This window comes from Salarias fasciatus, chromosome 7 (genome assembly GCF_902148845.1).
Source record: "Salarias fasciatus chromosome 7, fSalaFa1.1, whole genome shotgun sequence".
In the NCBI taxonomy this organism is placed as follows: Eukaryota; Metazoa; Chordata; class Actinopteri; order Blenniiformes; family Blenniidae; genus Salarias; species Salarias fasciatus.
In genome coordinates this window covers 5,953,993-5,981,312 of record NC_043751.1, presented here as the reverse complement: position 1 = coordinate 5,981,312, position 27,320 = coordinate 5,953,993, and the positions used below count along the sequence as shown (strand labels likewise).

The following is a 27,320-nucleotide window of genomic DNA, read 5'->3' as shown; positions in this document are numbered from 1 at the left end:
AGCCCCAAAACGCTCTGTCCCTGAGCTCAACTCCAGCTCCATGAAGCAAAGAGGATGAGTGCAGGATCACTCATTACGCCCATCTGAAGGGTTAAGAGTTGGCTGTAGGATGAGATCAAGCATTAAAGCTGCCAGTAACACACGCTCTTTACAATAAGTGGACAAAAAACATTTTAATTATGAAGTTATGTTTTTATTTTTATTTTTTTTTGGCTGTATTTGTAGGTAAAACTGTGTGTCTTAATTGAAATGTTGCAGAGAAAAATTCCAATCCCAAAAGCTCAAAATGTGGAAAAATTAAAAAAAGGAAAAAAAAAAACCTTTTAGAAGTCCAATTTTTTGAACTGTATGTATGGCGGTGGATCATTGAGTTAAGATTAATACAGGAGTGCATTTTCTTAAAGTGAGAAAAAAACATGCATTTTTATGCAGATGACACTCAGTTGTGTGGTTGTTTAAAAAAAATGCTTATTGTTTGAATTAGCACTTAAATTATGTGTCTCATCTTACTGAATTTGGATTCAGGAATCTTTCTTGTGAAATTACTCATTACAGCCTAGAGTACTGGTTCATCAAACTAACCTGTAACCTTGACACAGGCATTAGAATAAGTGAAGCCGCATTAGCTTCCTAGAGAACCCAGACAGTTACCATTTCCCAGAAAAGAGAAAAACAAAATCATCACTGACACCAGCCTCGAGGAGGATGAAGTTAGGTAAAGGAGGTAGAATTTTTCTGTGCACATTTGCTGTACAGCCCTTACTTTGTTTTCTGCTGTTAACATGGCGATCACTGTCATTATATCTACTTCACTGGAGCGATGGGAGGGAGTGTTGTAATGTGTGCCGATGAGTCAGAGCGGAAATAAAATGAAGGTTGTTGAGAGACTTTGTGTTTACATATGCAATGTTCCTACTAAGATAACCTTTCCAACCTCCGACTTACTCATCTGTGCAATATTTCCTTTGGAGTTTAGAGGAAATTGGATCAAATAACCGAGAAAATCATTTGAAATGGATTATTAATAATCGCAACATTCCTTCGATGTTATGTCTCAATGGCCACCACAGACCTTCACTGCAATGAAATCGCACATCTGTCTCTTCAGCCAAAGACAAGTTGAAGGTTTTTTGTTTGTGTTTTCGTTTTTGTTTTAAGTTAATTTGAATGAGCATTATCTTTTAGCTTTTTACCTCCAAACAGAAACATCCACTAGAAAACATGTTAGCATTAGCGTGCGCAGACTGTGGGTTGCTTGCTACTTGCTAACTTGCTAAATGAACGTTGAACCGTCCTGAATAGCATTTCTCTCCCACCCTCAGTTCAATCCACACAGGTGGCGTCACTCCTATTGGTCAATGAACAATGGAGGATGAATCGTGAAACTTCCCAGCACCTGTTGTCGTTAAAACACGGCAGTTATTGAACAGCAGGAACTAATTTGTTCCTCGGGCCTGGTAGCCTTTTACAGGCGTTGTTGTACATCTTGTCGCAGCTTTCAAATAATTCAGGTGTTGTGTACAACGCCTCTCAGATCACGACCGCAAGCTGAGTAATGTCTGCTTCTCGTTGGCCGTCTGCTTGATGAATGGTCTCACATCGGTCCACCCAGCTATCGACTTCACAAAGATCCCGCTGGTGTTATGATTTAAACGGCACACTCTCCGTGTGGCTCCGGCACATTTAAGAGGCACTGTGTCAAATCAACATGACTTCAAGCACAGATAGGGTTACTTAAAATATAATACGCTCCACACAATTCTTAACGTTGAGGATTAAATGTACAGAGTTGGAGGAAAGTTGACGAAGGAATGATGCTTTGAGTGGGATAATTTCTGCGTTTTTGACTTTCAATAATATTTAAAGATACTTTCAAGCAAAAACAAGCTCGAATGCATTTGATTCCACTTAGTTTTTGGGGTTTTTATTCATCAGGGTTGCACAGTGGAACTGTGGTCAGTGCTCTTCCCTCACAGTGAGATGGCAGTGGGTCAGAATACCAGTAGATTTGCATGTTCTCCCCATGGTTTCATCTGAGTCCTCCGGTTTCCTTCTACTATCCAAAAACAGTGGAGGTTATACATTTCCTCTGGCTGTGAATGTGTGTGTGTGCTTGTGTTTGTCCTGTGACCTGTCCAGGGTGAATCCTGCAATCACCCAGAGTCAACCAGGATTGGCTCTAGTGACCCATAACTATAATTTACTTTACAGGCTGCACCACAGAGTCCGTATAATAACACCATGCAAAAGAAACAATACTAGCAAAGGACAGAAGGTCTGTAATAATAACATTACTGAAGAGACGGTTATTTACCACTGTGCTCCTAAAGGAAATGTTGAGGAAAACAATAGACTAGAGGAACCATCTGACCAGCGTTTTATTTATAAAGGCTAAATTAAATTTGGTAAATATTAAAATGCCACAAAAAGAGTTTCTGCAGACATTCACAAAAAAGTAAAGTGAAAGATGACAAAGACATCCTCATTTACATTCTCGTTAAACAGTCACATTAAGCCAACGATGAAACTCCATTGGTAGATTCCATATAGGAAATGGAAAAAGGTGTAAAGGACAGCAGCGTGTTAGACCAAGACTTCATCAATGCCACTTTCCTTCAGGAGCTCAAAACGGAGATGTGATGAAGATGTGTCCTGGCTGCTTTCCGTCAGAGGAGTCGTGGTAAAAACCCACTGTTGTGGTGAGAACCCGCTAGTCAGATAACGTTTCTCAGCTGGTCTGGGAGCAGCTCTGCTCCCCCTGAAATAGCTGGCGGGGAATAATTTCTGCAAATTTTTTGCTCTCCATGTTTCCACCACAAGTCTACATGTACTGGATGGGAAAAAAAGATGATCAATAGAAAACATGAAATTCAGGAAGCCAGACGGCCGGTCTATTCTACCCGTGGGATGACTTGAATTTTAGAAAAATATATTAACGTCATCCACAGTTTAAGTAGATCACACTGAGATCTACAACCAAGCAGCTGACTGCTGTGACACCTTTCTGCTGGCATAGATAGATCAGCACCAAATGCATAAAGATTTGATGCACAAATTGTGAACATACGTAGCTTTATGTCTTTTAATGTTGTTGAAATGTATATGTCTCTGTTGTTTTACTTATCCATTCCAAATGGTTAAACTTATTCTAAAATAAGTTTGACCATTCTAGTTGAGTGTTCCCTAAAGCTCGAAATGGTTTTCATTTGAGGAAAGATTAGTTTAATGTCTACAATAAAATATTTGCATCTTGAACTTGATTTATCCGTCGTCTCAATGTGAGAGTTATTAACAGACCGAGTATCTTGTTGAACAGAAAAAACACATGGCGGCATGTGCTGGTCCGCGGTCACATATTTCTTTTGGATTTGACTGACTGAGCATTCTTCCCTCCGTCCGCTGAATTGGAAATCATTTAGCACAGCATAAGCACGCTGTCGTCCAGCGTCTGGCTTCCATGAGCTGCAGACTGACGCCTGACTCTGCTCGGCAGCGAATGGAAAAGCGTGTCGTGCGCCACAACAGAACCACAGTCCGGCGAGGCCGAGCCAGTGGAAATGTGAAAGCAGAATGAGCTGCTGGAGTTTGAAGACCCGACCATTGTGGCTTTGGCTCCGGCTGAAGGAGGAAACAAGGACGCTCTTGTCCCAGAAAGAATTAAATATGGAGGCATGTGTTCAAAGAGGTGAAATAGGACGTCAGAGTCTCAAAAGATAGAACATCTCTGATCAGAACAGAAACATTGGAAAATACAGAGGGTTTACTTTAATCTGATACAGCTTCACTGAGTTAAAAATGGAAAGATTAGAAGGGAAAGTTTTGAAAGCATCTGGAAAACGGTAACTATAAATGTGCCGGTCACGCCTTGATGCTTCAGGTGAAGGTCGAGAACCGTTCTCCTCCTGAGGTAGCGCAGGGCCAGATCTGCAGGCCTCTGACTGGTGGTACAGTTCAGTCCTGGCAATGCAGGCAAACATCTGACTTCCAGATGTTCTGAGCGGCTTCTAATGTGCCGCCAGGACCAGACTCACCTCATAGAAAACAGATTAACCGCACTCCCCGTCCCTCTCCCTCATTCTTTATCTCACGCTACCTTTCACCTCGACCTTATTCCTCTCGGCTCTTCACACACGTCTGCTGAAATGCACCAGAGGACGTAACAATAACGCTCTGCAGTCGTATGTGAAAGACATTAAACTGTGGCTTTTCAGGGCGTCTCAAACCGTCTCCAGCTGACTCTCTCTCTCTCTCCCTCTCTCTCTCTCTTTCTACCTCTTTTTCCTCCAAGTCTCACATTCAAACCCGCATCTGCAAGCCACGCTTACGCAACTTTTTCCGATTTTCAGTCACGTGCTGCTGGCGATCGCCCACAACACGTTATAGAAGACGTCGGCAAACCAGCAAAGGCACAGAAACACATCTGAGCTGTTCGGTCAACCACAATGACTCGACAGGTCTCTTTCAGACTGGAATCTGAGGCCCAGATTGTGCAGACAAGCCGACGTGTGTGTGTGTGTGTGTGTGTGTGTGTGTGTGTGTGTGTGTGTGTGTGTGTGTGTGTGCGTGTGCACGCACCCATTCCATCTGTGTTTGAAATTTGTTTTAATACAATTCAGCCATTTGACTCATTTCATCAGTTGATTTACCGACTGTTAGTGAGCCGTGTGCAGCGCAAATGGGATTTATGTTTGAGTGTGTGTTTGAGAGACAGGCAACTCCCGGATGATGCCTCTGTGTGAGTGTGTGTGTGTGTGTGTGTGTGTGTGTGTGTGTGTGTGTGTGTGTGTGTGTGTGTGTGTGGCGTGACGGCTCCACTGATTTGATATTCAAGGGCGTTCGCTGTGCATCCGCTGCAGCGCTGTGTAAGCATTTGTAAACACTAAACTGTCAAAAGATATATATTCATATTTCTGTCAGTGACTGACGAGGCTGCTGAAGAGGCTTTCCTCATTTCGCAAAGCAGGTATCAGCATTTGGCTTTTGCAATAGAGATAAATCAGTGGCGCTGCGGTCGGTTTCTGAAGTTCAGAGCAACAGTTTACAAAGATTCATGGAGGATTGGGAGTTGTTTTTCAACCTCAATTAAAAAGGGATAATAGAAGAAAGAAATTCAATGAAAAAGATGGTTTTAGATGTAAAAATGTCCAGATGTCCGTCACAGTGACCGAGTCCAGCTCACATAGTTCTGCTCTGTCAACTCTTCGCGGCTGCTCCACAGCATCGGGTCCTGATTGTTTGGTATGTGCACATTTCTGCTCTTGGCTACATGTGTCCAACAGATTGGTCAGCGCTTCACGCTCAAATCTCCACTCTTTGTGTTAAAAGAGGATGAAAACAGACTTATAAAACTCACAATGCTGCATAATAAATGGTACAACAGAGACACGGGAGGTGAAAGAAAGACAAAAGACCAGAACAACTCAGGCCAGTCTACAAAGGAAGGATCATCGCTTTTTAAAGGTACTGACATTCAATGCAGATGTGAAGTCCGACTGTACAGAGTTCCAAGACTCGGAGGCTCCAGCTTCAAAAGCACAGCCACATATGCTTTAAAGATGGAGTGAGGGACCAATAACAGAAACCCAGAGGTGACATGAGGCAAATGTCTGACCATGTAAAGCTCTAAAAGTCACCACAAGACTTGTGCTGGAAATAAAATTTTGCATTTGACAAGGCGTCTGCGTGAAGATCAAATTTGGAGAGAAAAAAAATCTGGAAAAGTACTTAGCAGTCACATTCTGGGCCACTGAGAGAAGTGAGCAGGGAGTCTAGACAGGATGGGAGAAAAAGCATGAATCTAGGGCCTCTGGAGGACGGCTCGTTTCTAGAACCGAGAGAAACTCAACTGGAGACGACTGCCTGATGACTGTTTATATCAACTTCAGTCAGAAGTAAATGACGACCTGTCCTTTGATAACTACTGAAACCAAAAAAGGAATGTTTTTTTTTTCAAATATAGAATAAAGCTCTTGAATGGCATGGTAAAGAACAAAATGAAAGGGCATCGAGAACAGAACCTGGAGGTACACCAGTACCAGTACAATGAAGGACAAGAGTGAGAGGACTATATTTAGCCAAACATCTTTAAATTGTCCTGATTCAAAGCAGGGAAATGATGGAATAAGAAAACCAACCAACCCCGCTTCATCGACCTGAGCTGAGGGCAGAAGCATGTGTGTGTGTGTGTGTGTGTGTGTGTGTGTGTGTGTGTGTGTGTGTGTGTGTGTGTGTGTGTGTGTGTGTGAGCAGGTGAGCTGGTGTTTGTTTGCGTTGCCACTAAGGTCTTGGACCTCTGCACCAATTACAGTGAGGCGCTTCCCATGTGTTGATCTAGGATCTTCACTGAGGCCGTTTAATTAGTTTACTGGACCAGCAGCTCTATCCAGCCGTCAATCAGATATTTCCCAGGGCAGACATGAAGAGGGAGAGGAAGTGGTTTTTTTCTTCATCACCTCAGTTTGAAACCTGTCAACAGCCGAAGTTCATTTAAATTTCGCCTCAAGTCTTTATGATCTAAAGTACTGTTTGTTTAGTTATCATAATTCAACTGTGCTGCAGTTCCAATACAAGTGCTTCAAGGAACACAAAAACTTCTGAAAAGTGAACAAAAACTCATTTAAATCAGTTACAAAAGTGGAACTTTGAGGAAAAAGTAGTCTAAGTATTAATACTACCGTATATTGATAAAAAGTGTGATTCATTATTGCTGTTGGATATGCTTATTGTTCCACACAGACAAGTTTAAATGCAAGAATAATAATGGTTGGATGCACCAGTTGCAGGTTATATAAAGAGACGTACTGCAGCTTTAAAAGTGGAAACCTCCAACCAGCAGCTGTCACATGTCTGTTTTTGCTTATAGATAAGCTGTTGACAACAACATTTCTTGAGATAATACAAGAAGCCCGACATCCAACCAAAACCCATCACTTGGCAATTGTGAGTTTTGATTCATCGTCAGTTGTTAGACAATGAAATGATTTTATTTGAAATGTTGTTCCGTCTGCTGCTGAAGTCCCAGTGTCACTTACAATAATGCATGACACGAACCACTGCAGCTCTGCAGAAATACGCTCAAATGTTTACCAGCTGTGGGGAAGTAAGATTAATTCCATCAACTCTTCTTCAAACTAAAGCACAGAGGATGTTCGCTACTGCATTTTCCCACTGAATAAGTCTTAAATTTCTCTGGTTTACCATGTCTGAAAGCAATTTTTCTTTTCAGTTCAGGGGCTACTGAGAAGATTCTACAATCTGACAAAATATACGAAATATTTTCAAAACAAGACACTTTGCAATTTCATCACTTTTTCAGGTTTTTGTAAAAGCTGATGCCATAAATTTTTAGATGCAATGCAGAAAATTAATAAGTGCACTGAAAGTAGAGAATGTAGATAAAAGTTTATAAGAAGCATGTTGGTCCATTCAGTGTGTTTCAGTGTGACGCTGTGAACTGACGGTGATGGAGACGGCTGCTACTCGCCTCATCGGCGACGAAGAGAGCGAGCTGCTCTGTCTGGAGCTGCTCGGAGGAGTCGCCATTCTCTCTGACGCCATCTCACTTCAGATCAGCACCTGAAACACAAAGCGTGAAGCCTGAACACCGACACTCTCCGCAGTCAGCAGAACTCGTAAAGAGACTGAATGTTTGATTTCAGATGGAAAAGAGAAACAAGACAAATATTCTGAATATTTTCCAGGATTTAGTTAAATTCGGTCGTTAGCGGAGGTCATCTCTGTTATCCACTATATGAAATAACAGAATTGGTACAGGCGGGCAAAGTGAGGTTTCTTTGCAGGGTGACAAACCCTGAGATCAAATCCAGACCCCTGCAAAACATTTTCAAGTGAAAATGCAAACGTGTGTGGTTTCATTTCTGTGTAAATGCAAATCTTTTCTGAAATATTGTGTAAATCAGGGTAAAATTCATTGAAAGCGTGCATCTCACACACAGTTCCAGCATGACGTCCAGTGATGGACCTGGAGCCGAAGAAGACTGAGCCCTTCTAACACGACTCTTTAGGATCAAACTGAATGATAGATTGTTATTGGGCTCAGCTATGAGTTCTACTTTGAACAAAGAGCAGATATTGTGAATTTTGTGTTCCAGTGAATGATCTCACTGTGTGCTTTGTATTGCTATCCGCCACAGTGTCATCCACTACAATATCTCCTTATTGATCCGCCTTCAAGCTTTCTATTCTTGTCTTGCCTCTTTTTTTTTCTCCCTACAAGTAATTCAATTATCAATAAACCTCCCTGTTTTAAATAGCTGCAAGATGCTGGTGTGCCAGTGGAATAATATTTCTTATCTCCTAATTTATTGGCTGGCTGCCAGCCAGTGACTCTCTTCCCCACTTTGAGCCTGAGCTAAAGGGGCCGACGCTCTTAAGTGCCCGCAACTTTATTCTGCTGTTTTATTGATGTATCCCATTTAGATTAGTCCATTTCCAATGGGGAGAAGCCGCAGACGCCCTCCTGGGTGAACCGTGCTCTAATCCTTTTAGTTAATGATATCCTGCAGTGGTGTGGTTACAGGTCCCATGTTTACTGCGTGGTATAATTAGCAGGTAGTTCCAGAGCGGGACGACCTCCGGCTCGTGCACACGCAGCGCCTCACCCTCCGGGAGAGTCAGGGAGCCGTGCCCCGCTATTCCCTTTTATTAAATGCTTCCAGAGTGTTATGAGATCAATAAACGTAAACAGCTGGGGGAAAAAAAGCAGGACTGGACTGAAGTGTGATCACACGCCGGGCTTCGCGTTCTCATACCGACGCTCTCCTGTAATTTGAGTGATCAGAAATTAAAACGCAAGAGTGACAGAGCCGATCCATTCCGCGGGGTTTCAGGAAGGAAAACACCGAAGGAGCCACCGAATCCGTGTTACGTTTGCTTGGACTGCTGCGTGACTCCCCAGGTTACATAATTATGAGTAACAAGGCTGAATAAGTGAACAAGTGAGGGGGTTTTCATTTGTCTTATTTTGCAGCGTGAGAGACTTGAGTAATTGAATGTAATGAAGAGATACGCAGACGGATGAATGGGTGTCGTAATACAGACACAAAGAGGAAGACAGCAGAAAGAGGAAGATGCAGGGGAAGGTGGGGGGGGGGGGGGGGGGGGGGGGGGTAAGAGGAGGGGGTCTTTTAACTGCAGTCTTGGCAGGGCTCCTCCAGAGCCATTTTCAGAAAAAGCTTTACAGTGAGTAAGAAATTATACCAGTACTGTGCCAGGGCCACGGAGGGTTGGAAGACTGACAGGAAGCACCTGACGTGAGGAGAAAGAGTCCTCTTCTTTCGCGCCGTATCGCAGAACGAAAGCCACGGAACGAGCACACGGATAACTGCGCCGTCAGATTGCCACAGCAGAGGTGTGAATTAATTAAACTGCCTCTGTAATTGAGAATAGTTGTCACAGCCGTAGCGGTTTCCATTACATGTGCCTGCGGCTCGCTGCAGGGCTCTTGTGTGGATTACCCTACAAATGGAGATGAGATGTCCAATCAGGCAATTCAGTCCTGAGCACTTAGAGTGTGCCACTAAGTGCTGCGTTAAGGACCATTGCACTGAAAGTGATCACTGTCTTCCCCAGGAGAGTGGCTCTAACCCGTTTTTAGCCTTCTTTATATATATATAGAGCATCCCTGGATCGATTTAGTTTTGGTACACCGTTCTGTTTTAGTAAGCCTGTGTTTCTGCAGCGCTGCAGGTTAAACATCCCCAAGTGCAGCAAGTGCTGAAGAAATACGAGTTTCCCCAGCAGAGGGTCCGCTCTGACGGTGTCCCGGCTAATTTTCTTGCTGTGGTGGACATTTCTTTTCATGTCTGGGCTGAAAGCTGAGCGGCCCAGAGGGCTTCCCTCGTTCAGCCGCAGGTAGAGCCAGACAAAGGACACCTCTGTCTCGGCCTCATGTCACACGCCGGGTAAAATAACAAGCACTCAGTGACTTGTGTGTGTTCGGGGAAATTACTAAGGTGGGCGTTCCAGATTTACTGCAGCACTTGTATTTATTCTTTGCATGTGTATCGAGGGGAATGTGGATGTTGGCGTGCGCCTCTGTGCGTGTTTTCGTCACATGCAGTCTTCCAGGGATGTTTCTGGTTGTCTCTGTTCCTCATTAGCGTCACGTCGGATCTGCATGCGATGTAAAAGTTGCCTTCATTTGTTCCTACAAGAGCACAGAATGTGCGGGAATAGTTTGAATTGCGAGGAAACGGTGATGGAAAAGGCTCAAATACGCCACGTTCACTCTTAACCTCGAAACCACAGAGGACTGAAGGTCATGTCTGAAAAGGTTCAGGACTGCAGTGAGGTTTTCCCATCCGTCATTCAAATCAACAATTATTGCAGAAATTGAATTTAAATCATTTTCATTCAGCTCCTGAGGCTTCAGGTTACAACAGGCTTAAAGGACTCATCACTTTATTCATTATTGTGAGATTTGTTTTTACAAAGTTTTTCCATCCATCCATCCATCCATCCATCCATCCATCCGAGGTATTTCTTTGGTATTCATATACATCTAAACTTTGATGTAAAATTCTGTTAAAGGTAATCAGCTGTTATTTGAGTCTGGTATTATGTACGTGAATTCAGATTTTTAGCATCTGTCTTTGAAGAAACAGATTCATCAATGTATGACAACATGAAGCACCAAAGTAAAATCTGGAAAACTACGTCAGAAGATCCAGACAGATTTTATAAATGATGCTAATAGATTGAAGCTCCTGCTGAGGATGCAGGCCGAGGTCGGCTCGCAGGCGCTTCATGGAGCGGGACAGAGAAACAGCAGAGCTCACGCTGTTTTAATGCACGACAAAAGAACCAATGACTTCTACAAACTCCAGCAACCGCAATATTATTTCACTATATTAATTACTTACTTGAGCATTACTGACAAAAGTGGGGTTTCTGCAGTGACGCATTCCTCCATGAAGCTCCGCCACGCTGTGACTTCAGCGGTCATGTCTGTTATCAGTCACCTCGCCGGGCCGTGAAGACCACGCGGCCTCAGATAGAATAAAAGAAAATCACTGCAGGATGTCGCTCCTCACTGAATCAGAGGTGACATCCATGAGCACGAGCTTTAAGAGGAATAAACTGGAGGCCATTAACGTATTTCACTCCATGAGATTCGGCTAAAATCTGTCTTGGTGCACCACTGGTGTCACTGATCGTTAGTCAAAATCACACTGTGGAGCCAGATTAACACATTAACATGAGTCATGTAAACGGACCCCAAAATGCAATAATAGTTTCACACCGGACTCTATCGCGGAATACCTTCACACAATCCAACCATGAGGACCTGCAGGTCCTGCAGGCCGAGCTGCGTGGAGCCTCTTCTTACCTCTGACCTCTCACACGTCGCACTCAGACTCTGACAGCAGCACATCTTCATTTAGAAACCCTTCCTTCTTCTGCTGCTGTCGTTTTTATCTTCTCCACATGCTGCTCAGTGTGAACAGTCACATCCCACAATTCTCAGACTTTATTACTTTCAGAGTTCCTTCAGTACAAACTGTGTGGTAAAAACGTCGGCTCTTACGGTCATGGTTGGGTTTCCTGCGATTCCATATGAGGATAAAACCCCAAAAATTTCAATTTATTTTTCACATAAAAATAGATTTACAGACTTTATTGTCAATGTCCCCGATTCCTTAACCATTTCCCATAAACCACTGTGGTGAAGCCGAATACCTCCCAGATTCTATGCAAAAACCACCGACTGACAACAAAAGCTGACATGCTGAAAACAAAATACCACTCGACCACTTCGCTTCACTCGGCCAGAAACAATGAATTTTTGTTTGACATGAACAGAAGGAATAAGACTGAGGAGAAACAGGAGGGAAAGCGAAGCCACTCACCATTTTCAAAAGGCCAAAACCGGCTTGAAAAATGTGGCGAAGTTCAAGATGAAGTGAGTCAGTCCCATTCTTTACAGTTCAGTACGACACTCCTCTTCTGCTGCTTCTTCTACCCAAACTCACTGACTGAAAACAAAAAAGAAAAGCATCTCCCCGAGGAGCTGCTTCTTAAATACAGTGGCGGCGCTCGGCCTGGGCGCCTGGCCGGTGCCACGCCGCTCCTGTCCTGTCATTGAGCCAGAGAGCGGGTTCACGGGAGGAGACGGCGGTCACGGTCTGGCCGCACAGCTGTCATGCCGGGAGAAAAACAGAGCGCGATGGGCACCGTCCGAGCGGCTGGGTGGGAACGAGCGGGAAAGCCCGCCGCGCCGCTGAACCGGGGACCCGGCATTCCCAACCCACACAGAGGGGGCCGGCTCAGAGTGGGCCCTTGTAGGCGAACAGAGGGACCCACACAGCGCAGGAAGTACGGACAAACGGCTTCCACATTCGGGATCAGTTGGCTCAAGTTTCCACAAAGTGACACTGAAACGACATCCCGGCCAACCCTCAACGCATCGATCCAACTGAAACAGAAGGGTTGTGAGTCTGTTTCAAGATTTTGAACAGCAGCAAATACAGAATGAATTTGAATGAAATTAGAAAAGTTTTGAAATTATTGAACCACCAGGTTTTTAGAACCCACTCCCTTGAGGAATTTCAGTATGTTAGACACAAACAATGATATTTACTGATGTTTTAAGACGATCACGTGCGAAAGAAGTGAAAATCTTGAACAAACTTGAATATTTAGTTGTTTTTTCGTGCGGGCTAACTGAATGGACTGACAGCAGTGTATTTTATTCAGACAGCAGCCATTACATTTTCCATCATTAATTCTAGTTTCACTACTTCAGAGCAATTCATGGATGGTCTTTTTTAAAGTGGTGTATAAATACATGTTGCTCAGCTGATTCCCTGCATTCAGCAGGCCTGCAGCAGACATCTAAAGGGCTTCATTTCGTCTCCAGACACGACAGACCTCTTGACCTTTATCACAGGGTCTAAATGCAGAGCATTCCTCAGATAACCCTGGGCACGGATGACTTATTTTAAGTGATGATTTAATAGGGATCATTTTTATACCATACAATTTATAATACTGTTAAATATGTTGACATGAAGAGCTCATGTATTCTCCGAAAGATTGATCTAGGTCTCTTCTTTTTTAATTGTCTGAAAAAGTTCAGTTGAATTTAAGTCACACTGAGCAGGTCTGACTTTTCCGTCCCGTACCTCCGGAGAGATTTGTTTGTTTAGTTTGGCTTATTTGGATAATATATGCAAGGAAGACAGCACAAAGACATGAAAATGTAGATTTCAGCCCTTTTCCAAGGCAACATTTGCCAAATCGATCCATCATGCGAGCGTCTGCAGAGCACTTCTATTTATAAGTACTTGCTTTAATTTATTTGCTTGTATAAATGCAGCCAAATGAAACTAAATTCTGTGGGTTTGTTCAGACTGAGAAAACTGAGTTTCCGTCCGTCTTCTTCAGCTGCTTTCTCACAGCTCCGGTGACGCCGGAGAGCTGCTCGGTCTGAACACTGAGCTCAGCCACTCTTCCAGAGCTCGGCTGGAGTTACAGCAGGTCTGAGCTCTGAATGACCTTCTTAGCAAGCTGCTTGGCGGGAAGCCAGAGTCTGTGGCCGCTGGGACTCCGTTCAGCTCTGGTTCACCAAAAAAAAAGCTCACACCGAGAACTCAGACTGAGTCTGAGACAGAGGGGAACAGATAGCACGGTTCCATAAAGAATCCACAGCACTGCAGCTCAGCTCATGTTGCTAGTGTTGCTCCTTTAATGGCAGCGCTAATCGCCTCAATTTGCAGCTCGCTGATCAATTCGAAAACGCTGACATTTTTCCAGTCGAGACATCCAACTTAACAGGAGACAGATAAACCACCTGCAACAGTGAGGAAACTCTAACTCACCTGAACGGATATATTACAACACTTTGACCAGAAGTGTCCAAACTACAGCCCACAGGCCATCTGCAGCCTTCCAATGGAACATGGTCCATGTATGAGACTTGCTCCTGAGCCTTAACTGTCTGTTTTAAAGTGGTATACGATAAAACAAGGCTAATTAAGAAAAAAAAATTGCTGCTAGTGACCAAAAAGTGGCAGAATCCAAATATCACAAGACAGCAAGTAGCTGCAGATATTCTCCCTTCAGTTCATCATGGCCCGTTCTCGTATGTGGTCGAAAAACTTTGGATCTTCCTTCCTTTATGGAGTTGGCATGTTCTCCCGTTTCCTCCCACGTTCCAAAAAACACGCATGTGAGGTTAACTAGTAACACTGAATCGTTCCAAGGTGTGAATGTGAGTGTGTTGAACATAGCACCAGTTTCATTGTCTGGGTGCAGATGCACAAATCCTGCATCTTCAAGCACAGCTGCAACATGAATGTACTTTTAAAGCTGCACCACTCTGCCCACTGTTTTTGTGGCTAATGATGGGAAAACAGGCGGAACGTCTTGACACTCCTCGGGCTGGTGGTGACAGGAGCTTCAGGAGCGTCACGGGTTTGAGTGTGACACGCCGTGTCGTCAGGAATAGACGTGTAGGAGGAAGCGCCGTCAACGCGTCCCTATATTTTTAAAGGAAAAAAGTGGTTTTCATATAGTTTTTGGAGGGAAAGTTAAAAAAAAAATGCTAAGAAAAAAGATAAGAGAATAAAAAGCTGGCAGAAGGAGGTGAATTGCAGATAAAGCAGGCAACAACATAGAAATGTACAAATACCAATGTTACGTAAACCATTTTCTGAAGTGAGTAAAGTAAAATATTTCTCCATAGAAAAGATTTATATTGTATAGGGAGCTACAGCAGCGAGCAGAAATCCACAGAATGGATTATCAGACACACACAAACAGAAATAATCAATGTAACTGCGGCTGTCCACTTGCTAACTCACAGCATCCGTTTTCTTTGATGCAGAGGTGATCGCATTCAGAAAGTGTTGAGAAGTTTAAATCTGACATTACTATGAGACTGAAAATGTTTGTGAATTTCTGTTTGTCTTGATACTTGGTTTGTATCTGCTTTGTGCGTCCATGCTGAACACTTTACTGCACCATAGCATAAAACATAAAACATACTGTTTTGCAACTAGTAAAGGCAAAATGGACAAATTAAGAACTCAAAAGCTGTAAAGCAGGCTATGGTGTACAGCAGGGGTCACCAACCCTGTTCCTGGAGAGCCCCTATCCAGCATGTTTTCCTTCTTTCCGTGTTTCAACACACCTGCTGGCATCAACAGGCTCGTTACTGGTACAGTATGACCACGTTGCCAGGCCTCTATAGGAAACCTGAAGCAGAAACTCATCTCAGACAGACTGAAGCTTCACGCTGAGTGGCTTCAGCCTGAGTAGAACAGTCAAAACATTGAAACTGAAGTTCAGGATTTAGCGCATAAACCACAGCTTTGCATGAGAAAAGCCATGCGTGGTGTGAGAGCATCAGTTTAGAGTCAAAAGCATCAGTACGTGAGAACCGGCAGCTCTGCCTCCGGTACTGAACGGCCTCGCCACCGAGGGAAGTTAAGAGTTGATGTTTAGAGGGAGAGCGTCGGATTAATAGCTGCATCAATACAGAGCCAATTAACTTAACTGCCGGCTTTTTATGGTTGCAGGAGTCAAAAAGGCCTCGATTGTGATGTTTGTGATTCGATTAAATAATTTTAAGGATATTATGAAGTGGCAGGATCTCAGCAAACCAGTCTGTATTTATATTTAAACAGGATGAGAGGGAGTCCGAACTTTACAAAGTGACGGCAGAAATAATTTCACTACAGAGAGTATTCAAATGTTATAAAGTTCACACTTGTGGGTGGGAGTGCAGGAAAAAGATTTCCTGTTTAATGGATCATTTAAGTCAGTCTGACTTTGGAACAGAGAAATGGGTTTTGCAGCTGGAGAGATGCTCTACGTGTCGTTTAGCGCCTGTCACCTGCCTGGTGGAGGAGAAAGGCTGGCTCGCAGCGTGAAATGCTCCATCAGAGATGCTCCTGACAGCAGAACCACGCGTTTCTGTCTCTGTACTCGTGTCACTTGCAGTGCGTTCTTCTGTTTGTTCGCTTTTGGGTGTGCAGTGTGTCCCAAAAGGAAAAAACAAAAGTTTCTTTACTTTTTCAAGTAGAAATTAACTGAGGAGTATTATGATTTAACATGCATGTAAAAGACCTGGAAAAGCAATTTGGGGTCACTTGTGGCCAGCAGTTGATGCTTTTTTCCCCACTCAGGACCAGACACACATAAATCTATTGTTAGGGGTGGCTGCACTAAACACACTCTATAAAACCCTCAGCAGAGATTAGACTTTGTTTGTTTTGATATGTTTGACTTGTCACATGTCTTAATTATCCTTGAAGATATGAAAAGTCTGAGACTTTTCCCCGGAGACGGTCCTGACTGGACAGATTGAGCAGATTCCCATGTAAGGCCAAAACTGCTTCAGCCTGTTTGGGTCTGGGTGCATTCTTCCCTTTGGCATAATAATATGGAAGTTAAAGACTCTGCCGTCGTGGCGTTTCCAGGCAACCTGTGTAGCTCATGGTGATCAGATCAGACAGGGTCAAGTTACACACACACACACACACACATATGAGCGGACCAGCAGCCCCGGTCCCGGCCCGAGATCGGCCACCCTGTTAAACGTCACCCTAATAAATGTGGACAGATCGCCGCAGCAGATAGCCGCTCCGCTGCAAGGCAGCCGTAATCACACCGGCAACTCACTCCTCGCACACCAAAGGGAGCAGTTTGCCCTCGCGGAGATTAAATTCAGCTGCGTAAATAACTATACCGCCTCACCGCAAGTCTGCTAAAGCCAGCACGTCGTCATCCTGCCGCTTTACGGTCAACTATAAAAGTTCCCTTAATTCTCATTCAAAACAAATAAATAAAGACGACAGCAGTACCGTACCGAGCAGGAGCGCAGAAAGTCCCAGTTCTCACGCCAAGATAAATGTCCATGTGCATCTTAAAGTTCCCCGTCCCATCGACAGCTAGTGGAGTAAATAACAGAGGGAAATCATCCGAGGAGGAGACGACTTCCAGGAGCTAACGGAGGAGAGAGGAGGAGAGCTCAGGAGCTCTCAGAGGCCAGAGAGACTGGAGCTGGAACTGGATCCCGATCCGGCCCGGTTCAGTGAGCAGGACAGCGGGGGGACCTGACACCAGAGCGGTGACGGCCAGCAAAAACATCAGGAGCTGCTTAATAATGAATGAGTGTGAGGCAACACACACACACACACGCACACACACACACCACATGGCAAATAGAGAGTTGCGCTGACATAATTGGACACAGGCTCCCAGCGCGGTCAGGTAAAAGCAGGGTATGCGGCCGTAATCAGCAGGAGCAGCTTGACACATGTTGCTCACAAAGTAGTCCGTCATCCTCCTGCAGCTCTCCGCCTCACACACACCAGACCACAGCGGCGTTTCACGCCCACTGAGTCAGGTTCTAGTCTAGCCTGGTTAAACTTTCTGCTTTTATTGTTTCACGCAGTTTTAACACAGTGGAACAATTTAAATAAAGACAGAGACAAGACAAAAGATATAAAGTTGGACTCAAAATCTAAAGGAAACCCCAATTCAATGTGTTTTTAAATTGATGGGCGTTGTCATGTGCTTAAACCTCGACCACACCCACTCCAGAACCGTCTGCCGTGGCAAAGATGAGGGGGAAAACCCAATCAAAGACGAGGAGCGACGAACAAACAAAAGGCCGAAACTTGTTTTTTTTTTTCTTCTTCTTTCTGTAAAACATGGGTTGAGTCACTGAGCTGAAAAACGCTGACAAACACTGAGGTTCAAGTCAGAACCAGGCGCGCATCCAAATGAAAACCTGTGGCGAGACCGACTGGCCAGATTAAATGAACACACAGCACTAAACCGAGACTAAGACATAAACATGTAACACCGAATGGAAACACTGCGTCAGACGTGTGGCTGGCGTCCCTGCAGAAAGAGAAGTGCCGAAGCTAAGGGCCGCCGGAGAGGACCGTACACCCGAAAGTCATCAGAGCGCTTGTTTATACTCTGAAAGTGGAGAAGAAAGTAGGAGAGGTCAGGACACAGTCAGAAAACATTCTGATTGTGACAGCGCCACACGATGTGGACTTCCTGATTCCTTCAGTTTAATCACGCTCTCTGCTGGTCCAGATTCACAGGTAACCGCTCCACCAACCCGCCGTCTACCTACACATGTTTACAACACCTAAAATGGTGAAATATCTTAAGTTTTACCAATCTCGCCCAACTTAAGGGGTAGAGTACGAGCTGGTGGGCAGGTCACCGTCTTACTACAGGCAAACAGAGAGAGACTGACTACACACACACTCATCAGCAATGTATTACCACCAAACAACCTCTCAGACAGGTCTGTGAGCGATGGTAGGAAACCAGATCATCTGGAGGAAGCTTACACACAGGGAGAACATGCAAAATCCACTCAATCAGACCTGACCCAGGTCGAAACAGAAGACACAACACTCTGCAGCCCACAAGTCAAGCAAAAAACAGTTATTCTAATCCCAAATCTGGGTGATCAGTCCACTCAGTTTCAGACGCTAGCAACATTTATTTCATGCTTCTTATCTTGTAGTAAGTCTTTTCCTTCTCACAGCCTTTTTTTAGGTTTGCATCATTTCCCAGTGGAACAGAGAAGCTTCCCAGGTAAGTAAAGAAGCCTTGACGTTGCAGCTATTTTGCCCCTTCACGGTGCACCGAGCTCCAGGTCCCTTCAGCAGAGCTGCTGCAGCTCAGCGTGAGATCCCAATAAAACCACAAGACACTGAAGAAAAGTCAGTAAAATTAAAGTCAAAACAAGTTGTTTTGGGGGGAATTGGGAGTTTAGTCCATAAAAAAAAACTTATGGCCCAAAACCTCAAGTTTCACCGTTTTTCTTTCTTTTCTTTCTTTTTTTTTTCAGTAAAACATGCTCCTCTTGTGTTGTTTTATATTTTGGCTAAAATAAATGACCTGAACACTGACACACACTTGGGATATAACATTGCAGTCAGACATATTTACAATCAAAGCTTCCCAAACTGCTAATCCATCCGTTCCTTCAACGCTGTCGCCAAAGTTTAAAAGTCAGCAATAACTTCAGGAGAGGACTGGAGTTATCAGCTTCCAGGTTGGACGTCAGACAGGAGGCTGAGCGGCGCTTTGAAGCGGATTCCCGACAGGCAGTGGGAGTCCTCCGCCCTCAGCAGCATCGCCTGATCCCGGCCTGTCGATCACGCCGCAGTGACCTCATGGCGTTTCTGTCAGGCGGCCCCTCCAGTTAGATGGAGTGCCTTTGGAAATGGCATTGGCCCAGTTATGGCGGAGCGTTACGTGTCAGATGGACCCGGCGGCCGCAGAACTCGGCAGCAAAGAGCGATCCATACGGACAATTTATAGGCGGCGGTCTGTCCATCTGTCTCCGCCCACAGGAACCCGCCATGTAAATTCATGACCTCATAACTAATGCTGGGCCGTAAATAAGGCCTTGAATGGACGGTCAATTTAGACACGACATCTGGTCCTGTGAGTGTCCTGCTTTCAGCGGCCCCACACACACACACACACACACACACACACACACACACACACACACACACACACACACACACACACACACACGAAATGGCCAGGAAACCGAGAGCAGAAGGATGCAATAGTAGCAGTTCCTTCAGTCGAGCCCACAGCTGGTTGACATTAGGAGGTGGGAGCAGACTTCGGTGGGCCGGGTCGGTGTGGGTTTTAGGGCGAGAGGGATGGGAAGAGTGGGAATCAGGGGTGGAGGACAGGTCTAAGCAGAGGAAAACAAGAGGCACTTTGGAGCAGGGTGGAATGTTTTCAACCCGCCCCCCCACCCCAGCTATACCACCACCAAACTAGGCTCGGGGTAAAGGGGGCACACCCAGAGTCCAAGTAATAAGTAAATATCTAGGGCAGAAATCGCCAGGTATGCAAGAAAACCTCCACATGTGGCTCGCAGTATACACACGTGGCACTTCAAAATGCCGTCGCAGTGTTATTTCTTCCACTTTGGGCATGAAAAGTAAACACATGGGAGAGTTTTCTGGGTAATTAGATCTGGAAAACAGTCTGCCATGTCTCATTAAGGACACTAAACATCCCCCAAAACAATGCACAGGGGGTTTAAAAAAAAAGCTGAATATAAATTACGGAATTAACAATGACATTACTGTTAGTGAACGCTTAATTCTTTTGAATTTCCCAACTTTACTCTCACTTTTATTAAACAAAGCTCAGAAACATGCATTAAGAATGGATGTGAAATGATAAAACGATAGAGGCAGACAAACTGTGTTTATAAGTTTTAGAGAAAGTGTTGAGGGCATCAAAGCATGCATCTCACAGCTTTCTTCAAATTCAACAAGTATTCTGTTTGCTTTGGAAAGATTACAGGTGCACTGTTAAAAATATTTACTTTCATGCCACAGCGACTCGTTCAACATCTGACTGGAGAAGTGCGGCGGCAGCACACGTCTGCCGCTAACAGGTTCTCCTGCTTTATCACATGACTCACCTCCTGCCACAACGGTAATCAGCATATTGTAATTATTGTCACTGAGAGCGCCAGACTTGGGTTTTGTCAAGTGTTCAGACTCTCTTTTAAAAAGGAGAGGAGGTTATGGTACCAGGACTCCTTCCTGGGCCTCATTTCAAGCACATGATCTCTATGGTACAGAACAGAGGCGCTTCAGGTATGTCTCCTCCCAAAATGCTTCTTCAGATTCTTTTTTACAAAAAAAAATCTACTTTTTAGTGAAATCTGTCCACTGTCCATTAGCTATCTGATGATTTCTGTTATATTTTTGGTGTGAATTAAACCAAAAGTTAAGTAGTTCCTGAAGTTGGCACGAGTCTGGTTTTCTCAACGCTGAGAGTAACAGGTAACGGCCAGGCTGGAGATCATATTGACCTTTTTTCCAGAACATTTGGGTGAAAAGTGCATCTTTCGACGCCTCCTCTCGGTGTCAGTCGCTGCCATTACGAGGCTCTCTGAGCCAGAATCAGACGGTTGTCGAGAAGACGCCGAGGTTATCTAAACAGAAAATTACACCACGAGAGAGAACGAGTAGTGACTCCCCGAGACTCTCAGCGGCATGGAGACTTTCTCCCGAGGAGGAGGGAGCCGCGACCTTTCCATCTCCTGACGGATCTCACGGCAAACAAAAGCACGGGAGAAGCGACGCCTCCATTTCCTCTCATGATCTCCCCAGCGAACCTCGAGAAGAGCCGCAGAGCAAACATGGGAGGCAGCCATCGCCAGCCCGGACCGATAAAGAGGCTGAATCTCAGTAAACCATGACCTTACTCCAATTAGCAGATGGAGATAGAAAGAGAAGAAGGGAGCAAAGAAAATGAGGTCAACACACAAGAAGCTTCAACCTGGCGCTCTAATTCACCCAGTCTGATATTGATTTATCTCCCAGCCTTGGGGACCCTGAGTGGCTGCCATATTGGGCCCACCTACACAAAAATTTATACCTCCACTCTCCTAATTGAGTTCCCCACCTCAAAGGGAGACTCTCCACTGAGTCATGAGCGCCGATGTGTCAACAGTCACCCACAATAAAGCGGCATCAAACACGCACACGTGACGCACGTGCAGCATGCACACTTGGCCGGGCAGAAGAATTAAAGTGGGGGGGGGGGGGGGGCTTTCTTCTGGGTCTCCAAGTGGAAAGGCTCCGTGCTGTGGCCCACCGCGATGTGAAGCATTACCGCTCAAGGCGGCACAGAGGGATTGTGCTCCGAATTGTTCACACCGAACACAAAGCTTTGCCGATTCATTCACGCCCGACGTCGATTATCCCCTCAGATAAATCATCCTTTGAGTCAACGGCAGGAAACTTTGCCGGCAGAAGTACTTTCCTGAACAGTTTTCTTTGATCACAGTTGCTCCTGGTCGTGAAAAGTGTCCTTCTGATTAATGCCGGAGACAGCTCGCTGGCTCCATGCTGCTGAAGACCGTGTTTGTCCTGCGCCAGTGTCAAAGGTCAGCAGCTCAAAGGTAGCTGCCAGAGGCCCTGGTGGAAGCCCTGCAAGGAGGCCGGCTATAGCATATTAGCATAACTGGGCTAACATAGTAGCCTAATCATGATCGCTGAAGCTCTGGACACTTGTTTCTCATTAATCTAGTGGTGCAAAAATACAGTTGAAGAGCAGATGTATCTTTCTGTCCTCTGTCAGAGGAACTCAAACATAAGACCAGCTTCTGCAGTAGTATCTCAGCGGCTTTGTTCATCAAAGTCAGGTGCTATATACCAACTTCGGCAAGACTGCTGAAATTTAAACAGCTGTCAAACGTTTACATCCCGACAGGTGTGTGAACGCAGCCTGTTTTCTGACATAGAACGGCTTTATAAATGAGACGAGAAGCGTCTCCTTCAAGACTTCAGCAGCAGTCTTTCCTTCTTGTTGAAACGGGATTTCTGGCCTTCGTTTGCTCCTGTCTGCATTCTGCCTCTTCTTCACTTCACTCCTCGTGTTTTTGGTAAGTCATGTGAAATACATTTTTCTGTGGTTCTGTTTCTTATGTCTAGACTGTGTTTTTTTTTTTTCTGTGTGTGTTGTGTATTTATGTTGATGTTTGTCATGTCTGGTGTGTGTGCATGTGAGCACTTTCCTCTTTCCTGAGCTCTCTGATTATCCTTGGAGTGTTTCCACCTGCGTCTCATCAGCGCTGCCTCCCTGTGTGCGTGTGTGTGTGTGTGTGTGTGTGTGTGTGTGTGTGTGTGTGTGTGTGTGTGTGTGTGTGTGTGTGTGTGTGTGTGTTCTTGGTTTCTCTGCGTTCCTCCCACTTTCTTTTTGTTTTTGGACCCCTGCAGTTTTCTCAAGTAAGAGGAATTCCTGTTTGGGCCGAGGTCATCAATAATAATCATTTCTTTAAGTTTGGAACTGACAGCTTTCACTGACTAGTTTATTATTTTAGAGTTGGACTATATTCAGAGTGAAAACATTGTTTTTTAATTTGCTCTGCTTTTCATTCACATAATTCTAAAACCCTTAATTTGACGTTTTTTGTTGTTAATCTTTGAATGTTTGTGAAATATGAAGACAGTACAAAGCTTAAAAATATGATAAAGGTGATGCTTGAAATTTCTTTTTAATTTTACAGTTTTACTACATCTTAGATTCTCTTTTTGTGTGTTTGCCTCTGAATGTCCATCAGTCATCAGATTAAGCCTATTGGCTGTTGAAGTACATGACTGTTTATCACGGCACCTGTTAGCTGATGTGCTTTATCAGGCGGCGCGTGAACATCTTGTCCTTAAAGTTGATGCTTCAGGAGAAAAATATAAAAAGATTTGAGCCCGTTTGGCTGTGGTGACTCAGAGATCCGTCTCTCGGGGCGTTCAGGGACCTTCACAGTATATAGCGGCGTTATGGCTGGTCTGTGTTTTTGCAAAAGTGGTTTTACTCTGGGGGTTTGGCAGGTTTTGAATAATAAAATACTTTCTCCTGTTCAACTAATTTCGGAGTTTGAAAAGAGTCAAGTGCAGCGTCCTGCCTCCAGCTTCAGCCGCGGTCACAGAGCTGCACGACTGTCCTGGCGCTTGGCGAACGAGCGAGTGGGTGAAACAGTTGAAACCCCGATACGCCCCACCCTGCAGAGCCTAATTAAACAGTGAGAGGGTTCAGTGGAGGCCACACCTGCGTGTGCGGTTCACATTAACCATGACACACCCGGTTCAGCTGTTCACCAGACAGACGGGAGGAGAATCCAGTGCACCGTCCACATTTATCCTTCAGCAGCCACGTGTTACGAGAAGGAGCTGAACAGATGTTTCAGGGGAAGAAACTGTCCTGGTCTGTCACCCATCGATGCAGACTGAGCTTTTAAAATTAGCTTCCTCCTAACAAGTGACGCGTCTGAAGACTTGTTCAACGGTTTCAACGGCACTCCCAGGTTTAGATCCTGCTCAAGCCAGCAGCTAAATGAGACTAAATTTGTGTAATTATTCTAAAACTCCATGAAATGATCAGTTGAGTTGCTAAATATATAAAAGTGTATGAAAAACACTTTTAGAGGAAAAGAAAATTTTAACTAAAATGCAGTTGAAATGTCTTGAATGACACTTTGGGACTTTTGCTTTTTACCCAGCACAGAATGGTGTGAAGCACAGCGGAGGTCTTTCCTCATGTCCAAACCACGAAGCTCTCATTTACCTGTTTCACACCCACAACCATTCAAAGGAATATTAAACAAAATGCTACGAGTCTGTGAAAATGAGGGGAGATCCGGTGAATTAATGAAGCATTTCTGAGCTAATCCACAATCGACCAATTAAACCAGAATTCCAGTCAATTCCACAGTGTTATCTGTTTTCTTTTAAAAGACACAGAGTCGTATTCACTGAGATCATCTACCTCAAAGCCAAGGCTGTGAGAAAAAAAGAAGTGATTTTGAAAATATTGCGAGAGAAATTAGTTTGTACTGAAAGTTTACAAATAAAAGCCATGTTGGGGCCAGCTGAGGAAATGCCTCAATATCATATGTCCGACCTCAAATTTCCACAGCATCAGAAGCATCTCTGCTAAGCACGCGCAAACACAAACATTTTCAAACATTGTAAATCATATCTGCATCCATCTGTCAAACACAATCCTCACTGCCTCCATGAGCAGATCAGCTTCCATGTGTGTTAACATTCAGTAGATCAGGACGCCATGGCAGCACAGCAAGTCAGCCAGGCTGCTTCACAGGAGGAGATTTATATGTTTTTGGTTTCGTCCATGTGATTATGTTAAAGATCTGCTGCAACAAACAACAGCAGGGTCTTCATACACCTTCAAACCAGAACTTTAGATGTTCACACATTTAGTTCTTCATTCACTTTGACAAACTATTCACGAGATATTTTTACTTCTGTTGATCCGCCCAGACAATCTTCTAAATTTACTTCTCAGTCAAAATCAATATATCATTGAACATAATTATTTTTACACACTGATGGAAAACAGTATCGGAGGACGTGAAACTCACAGATACCAGGAATTGTCCACCTGAAGCAGAAGTTCATCTCTCCGATAGAAGCAGAGAAATTACTATTTGGGCAGATACACATTGTCTTCCATGGAGGGAAAAAACACTTCAGAAATGATAGAAAGAGCAGAACCTCTCCTGCGCTCAGTCCCATGCACTGCCGTGTTTCACCTAATTACATGGTGGTCAATACCGCACGCATGTCTGAAGAAACTCTTTGGGAGCACATTTACTGTTTAGTGCACTTTTTCCACTCGTCCACCAGCCCAGGGGTGGCGTCAGCTCCCGTCTGAGTGCTGAGTGGTTTAGGACACTCCGCTTCCACGATCGCAGCAGAGAAAAGGAAGGGAACTATTGAAGTAGCACGCGTGTATTTCTAGTTAAGATGGAAACAACTGAATCATATGTATTTGCGGATGTACACAAGCACTCAGTTTGGATGGAAGAACCAAAACTGACTGAGAACATATGGAGAGACATAATGACAAATCTCTTATGCGCGCACTCATTTCACCAACACACACACACACACACACACACACACACACACACACAGAAGTGTGCAGTGGAGACATGTGTGGCCCTGTCCTCATCATTACCGCCCGCCTCACTGTAATCTTAGCTGTTTTGCCAGTCTGAGCTCCCATCACTCCCCACACAGACCAGAGCAGCCCGCCACAAACACTTTCAGCCACGCTGGTGTTCAGCTCCGCCGTGACTCACAGCTAAATCACAAGACAGTTTCAGTTTGGAGAAAACTCCAACAGTATCTTGAACGCATGTTCCCGCAGCAGGAAGTATCCAGCGTACCGAGGTAAAGATTTAAGAGGCAAGTCTTCATGATGTTAGCATGTACGCACGCACGTGCTTTCAGAACCGACTTTCCACATGTGCGTTTGTTGTCAGTGTATGACTAACCCGTTTGACTCGGTCCAACTTTCTCTTGACTTGCAGCTGAACTACAAAATTTCCCAACTTTGGAGAGAAAAACTATACTTAGACCCAGATTATTATCAGGTGACTTAAGAGCTTTCAGCGGCTTTGTTGAACCAAGCTTTTTCTTTGTTGGTTTTGGAGTGTGTAGCTTTGCTGTTTTGATTGAGTCCAGCAGCCTTCATCAGCTCATTAGCAGCTGGTTAGGCAGCTATTTCTACTCAAAACACAGTCCTGAACCTGCAGCCAGTCACGAGGGTCGTCTTCTGGCAACAACAACAACATAACAAAAAAAGGATTTCAGTTTTTGGAAATTATATTTACAGGTGATCAGTTTCCAAGTTTAGAAGCTAAATAAAAGGCATGACAGTGTGTGGTTACACTTTTCTCAGCTGGCAGCAGCATCACAGCAGAAAACACTGGAGTCAAGCCCTTCAGACATTCAGACATATTAATCATATTTTGCATTTAAATGACATCCTACATGCTGAACCAATCAGTCGTGGCAACTCAAGTTTTCCAAAAAGATTCCCAGAGGATGGAACTTACCCATTCTCTCCGTCAGTGACCGAGGATCTTCCCGTCGGGGCTCATAGTTACCGTTCAAGGTTCTCGTCCTCTTCACTCCAGACAGACTCTTTCCACCCTCACACTTTGCTTCACTCTGGTCTTTCCCTCGCTGCGTCTCCTGACTCACAGCCCCGCCGGGCCAGCCGCCTCCGAAGCCTGCTGGGGTACGACTGCTCCGAGTCTCAACGTGACCGGCCTCAAAAGTTCCTCTTGAGGAGAAAAAGCCCACGTCCCACTGTCAGTCAAGCGGCGGAGCATAGTTTCAGCTGGGCCGCCGTCCAAACAGACATGAAACTATTCTATTTCGGTCTGCCATATGAGCAGTGGTGCCGTTAAGAGGAGGGGGTGCGAGAGGGAGGGAGGGGGGGTGCAGATTCTGTGGTGGAGCATGTAATTGCAAAGTGACCAATAATGGCGAGATGTAATTGCAGACCTCATCAGATGGGGAGAAACTGCCAACAAGACAAGGTAAAGAACTTTTTAAATAAGACTTTGGAAAAGTAAAAAAGAAAAGAAACAACACAGACCACATAAATAAATGGGGAGCTGGGTTCCAGATGTGGCGGCAGAGCGAGGGAGGGCAGAAGAAGAAAGAGAGGGAGGGACCGAAAGTGCGGGCCAGATGAAGAAATTGCTATGGCAGCAGAAAGAAAGCGCATTTCTGACATGGTGAAAGGGTGTTTACCTTCCCAGGAACAGTCGTGCACGGTGGAAAAGGGGATTGGGGAAGGTGAGAGGATGTCGGGCCCGGCCTGATGTTGTTTCTGGACCTTTACCACGAGCACTCCTGGGTGTCCGCTTTCACATCAGCCTTCCAAATGACTGCCTTATGGAAAAACCGTGAGCTTTATAAGAGGAAGGAAAATGAAAATATAAACGCCAGTTGGGCCGG

At 44.7% G+C, this 27,320-nt stretch overlaps 1 protein-coding gene across 1 annotated transcript in view; it reads right to left on the bottom strand.

The window, feature by feature from the left end:
* Positions 1–26,733, bottom strand: part of insc (INSC spindle orientation adaptor protein) — a 46,929-nt gene extending 20,196 nt beyond the window's left edge. Inside the window, exons 1-2 of the mRNA XM_030096642.1 lie at positions 26,408–26,733; positions 7,484–7,575 (exon numbers count right to left, since the gene is read on the bottom strand). Coding sequence (XP_029952502.1) covers positions 7,484–7,557 — 74 coding nt within the window. The 5' untranslated portion in view covers positions 7,558–7,575; positions 26,408–26,733. The remainder of the gene's footprint in view (positions 1–7,483; positions 7,576–26,407) is intronic.
* Between the last annotated feature and the right edge of the window lie 587 nt (positions 26,734–27,320).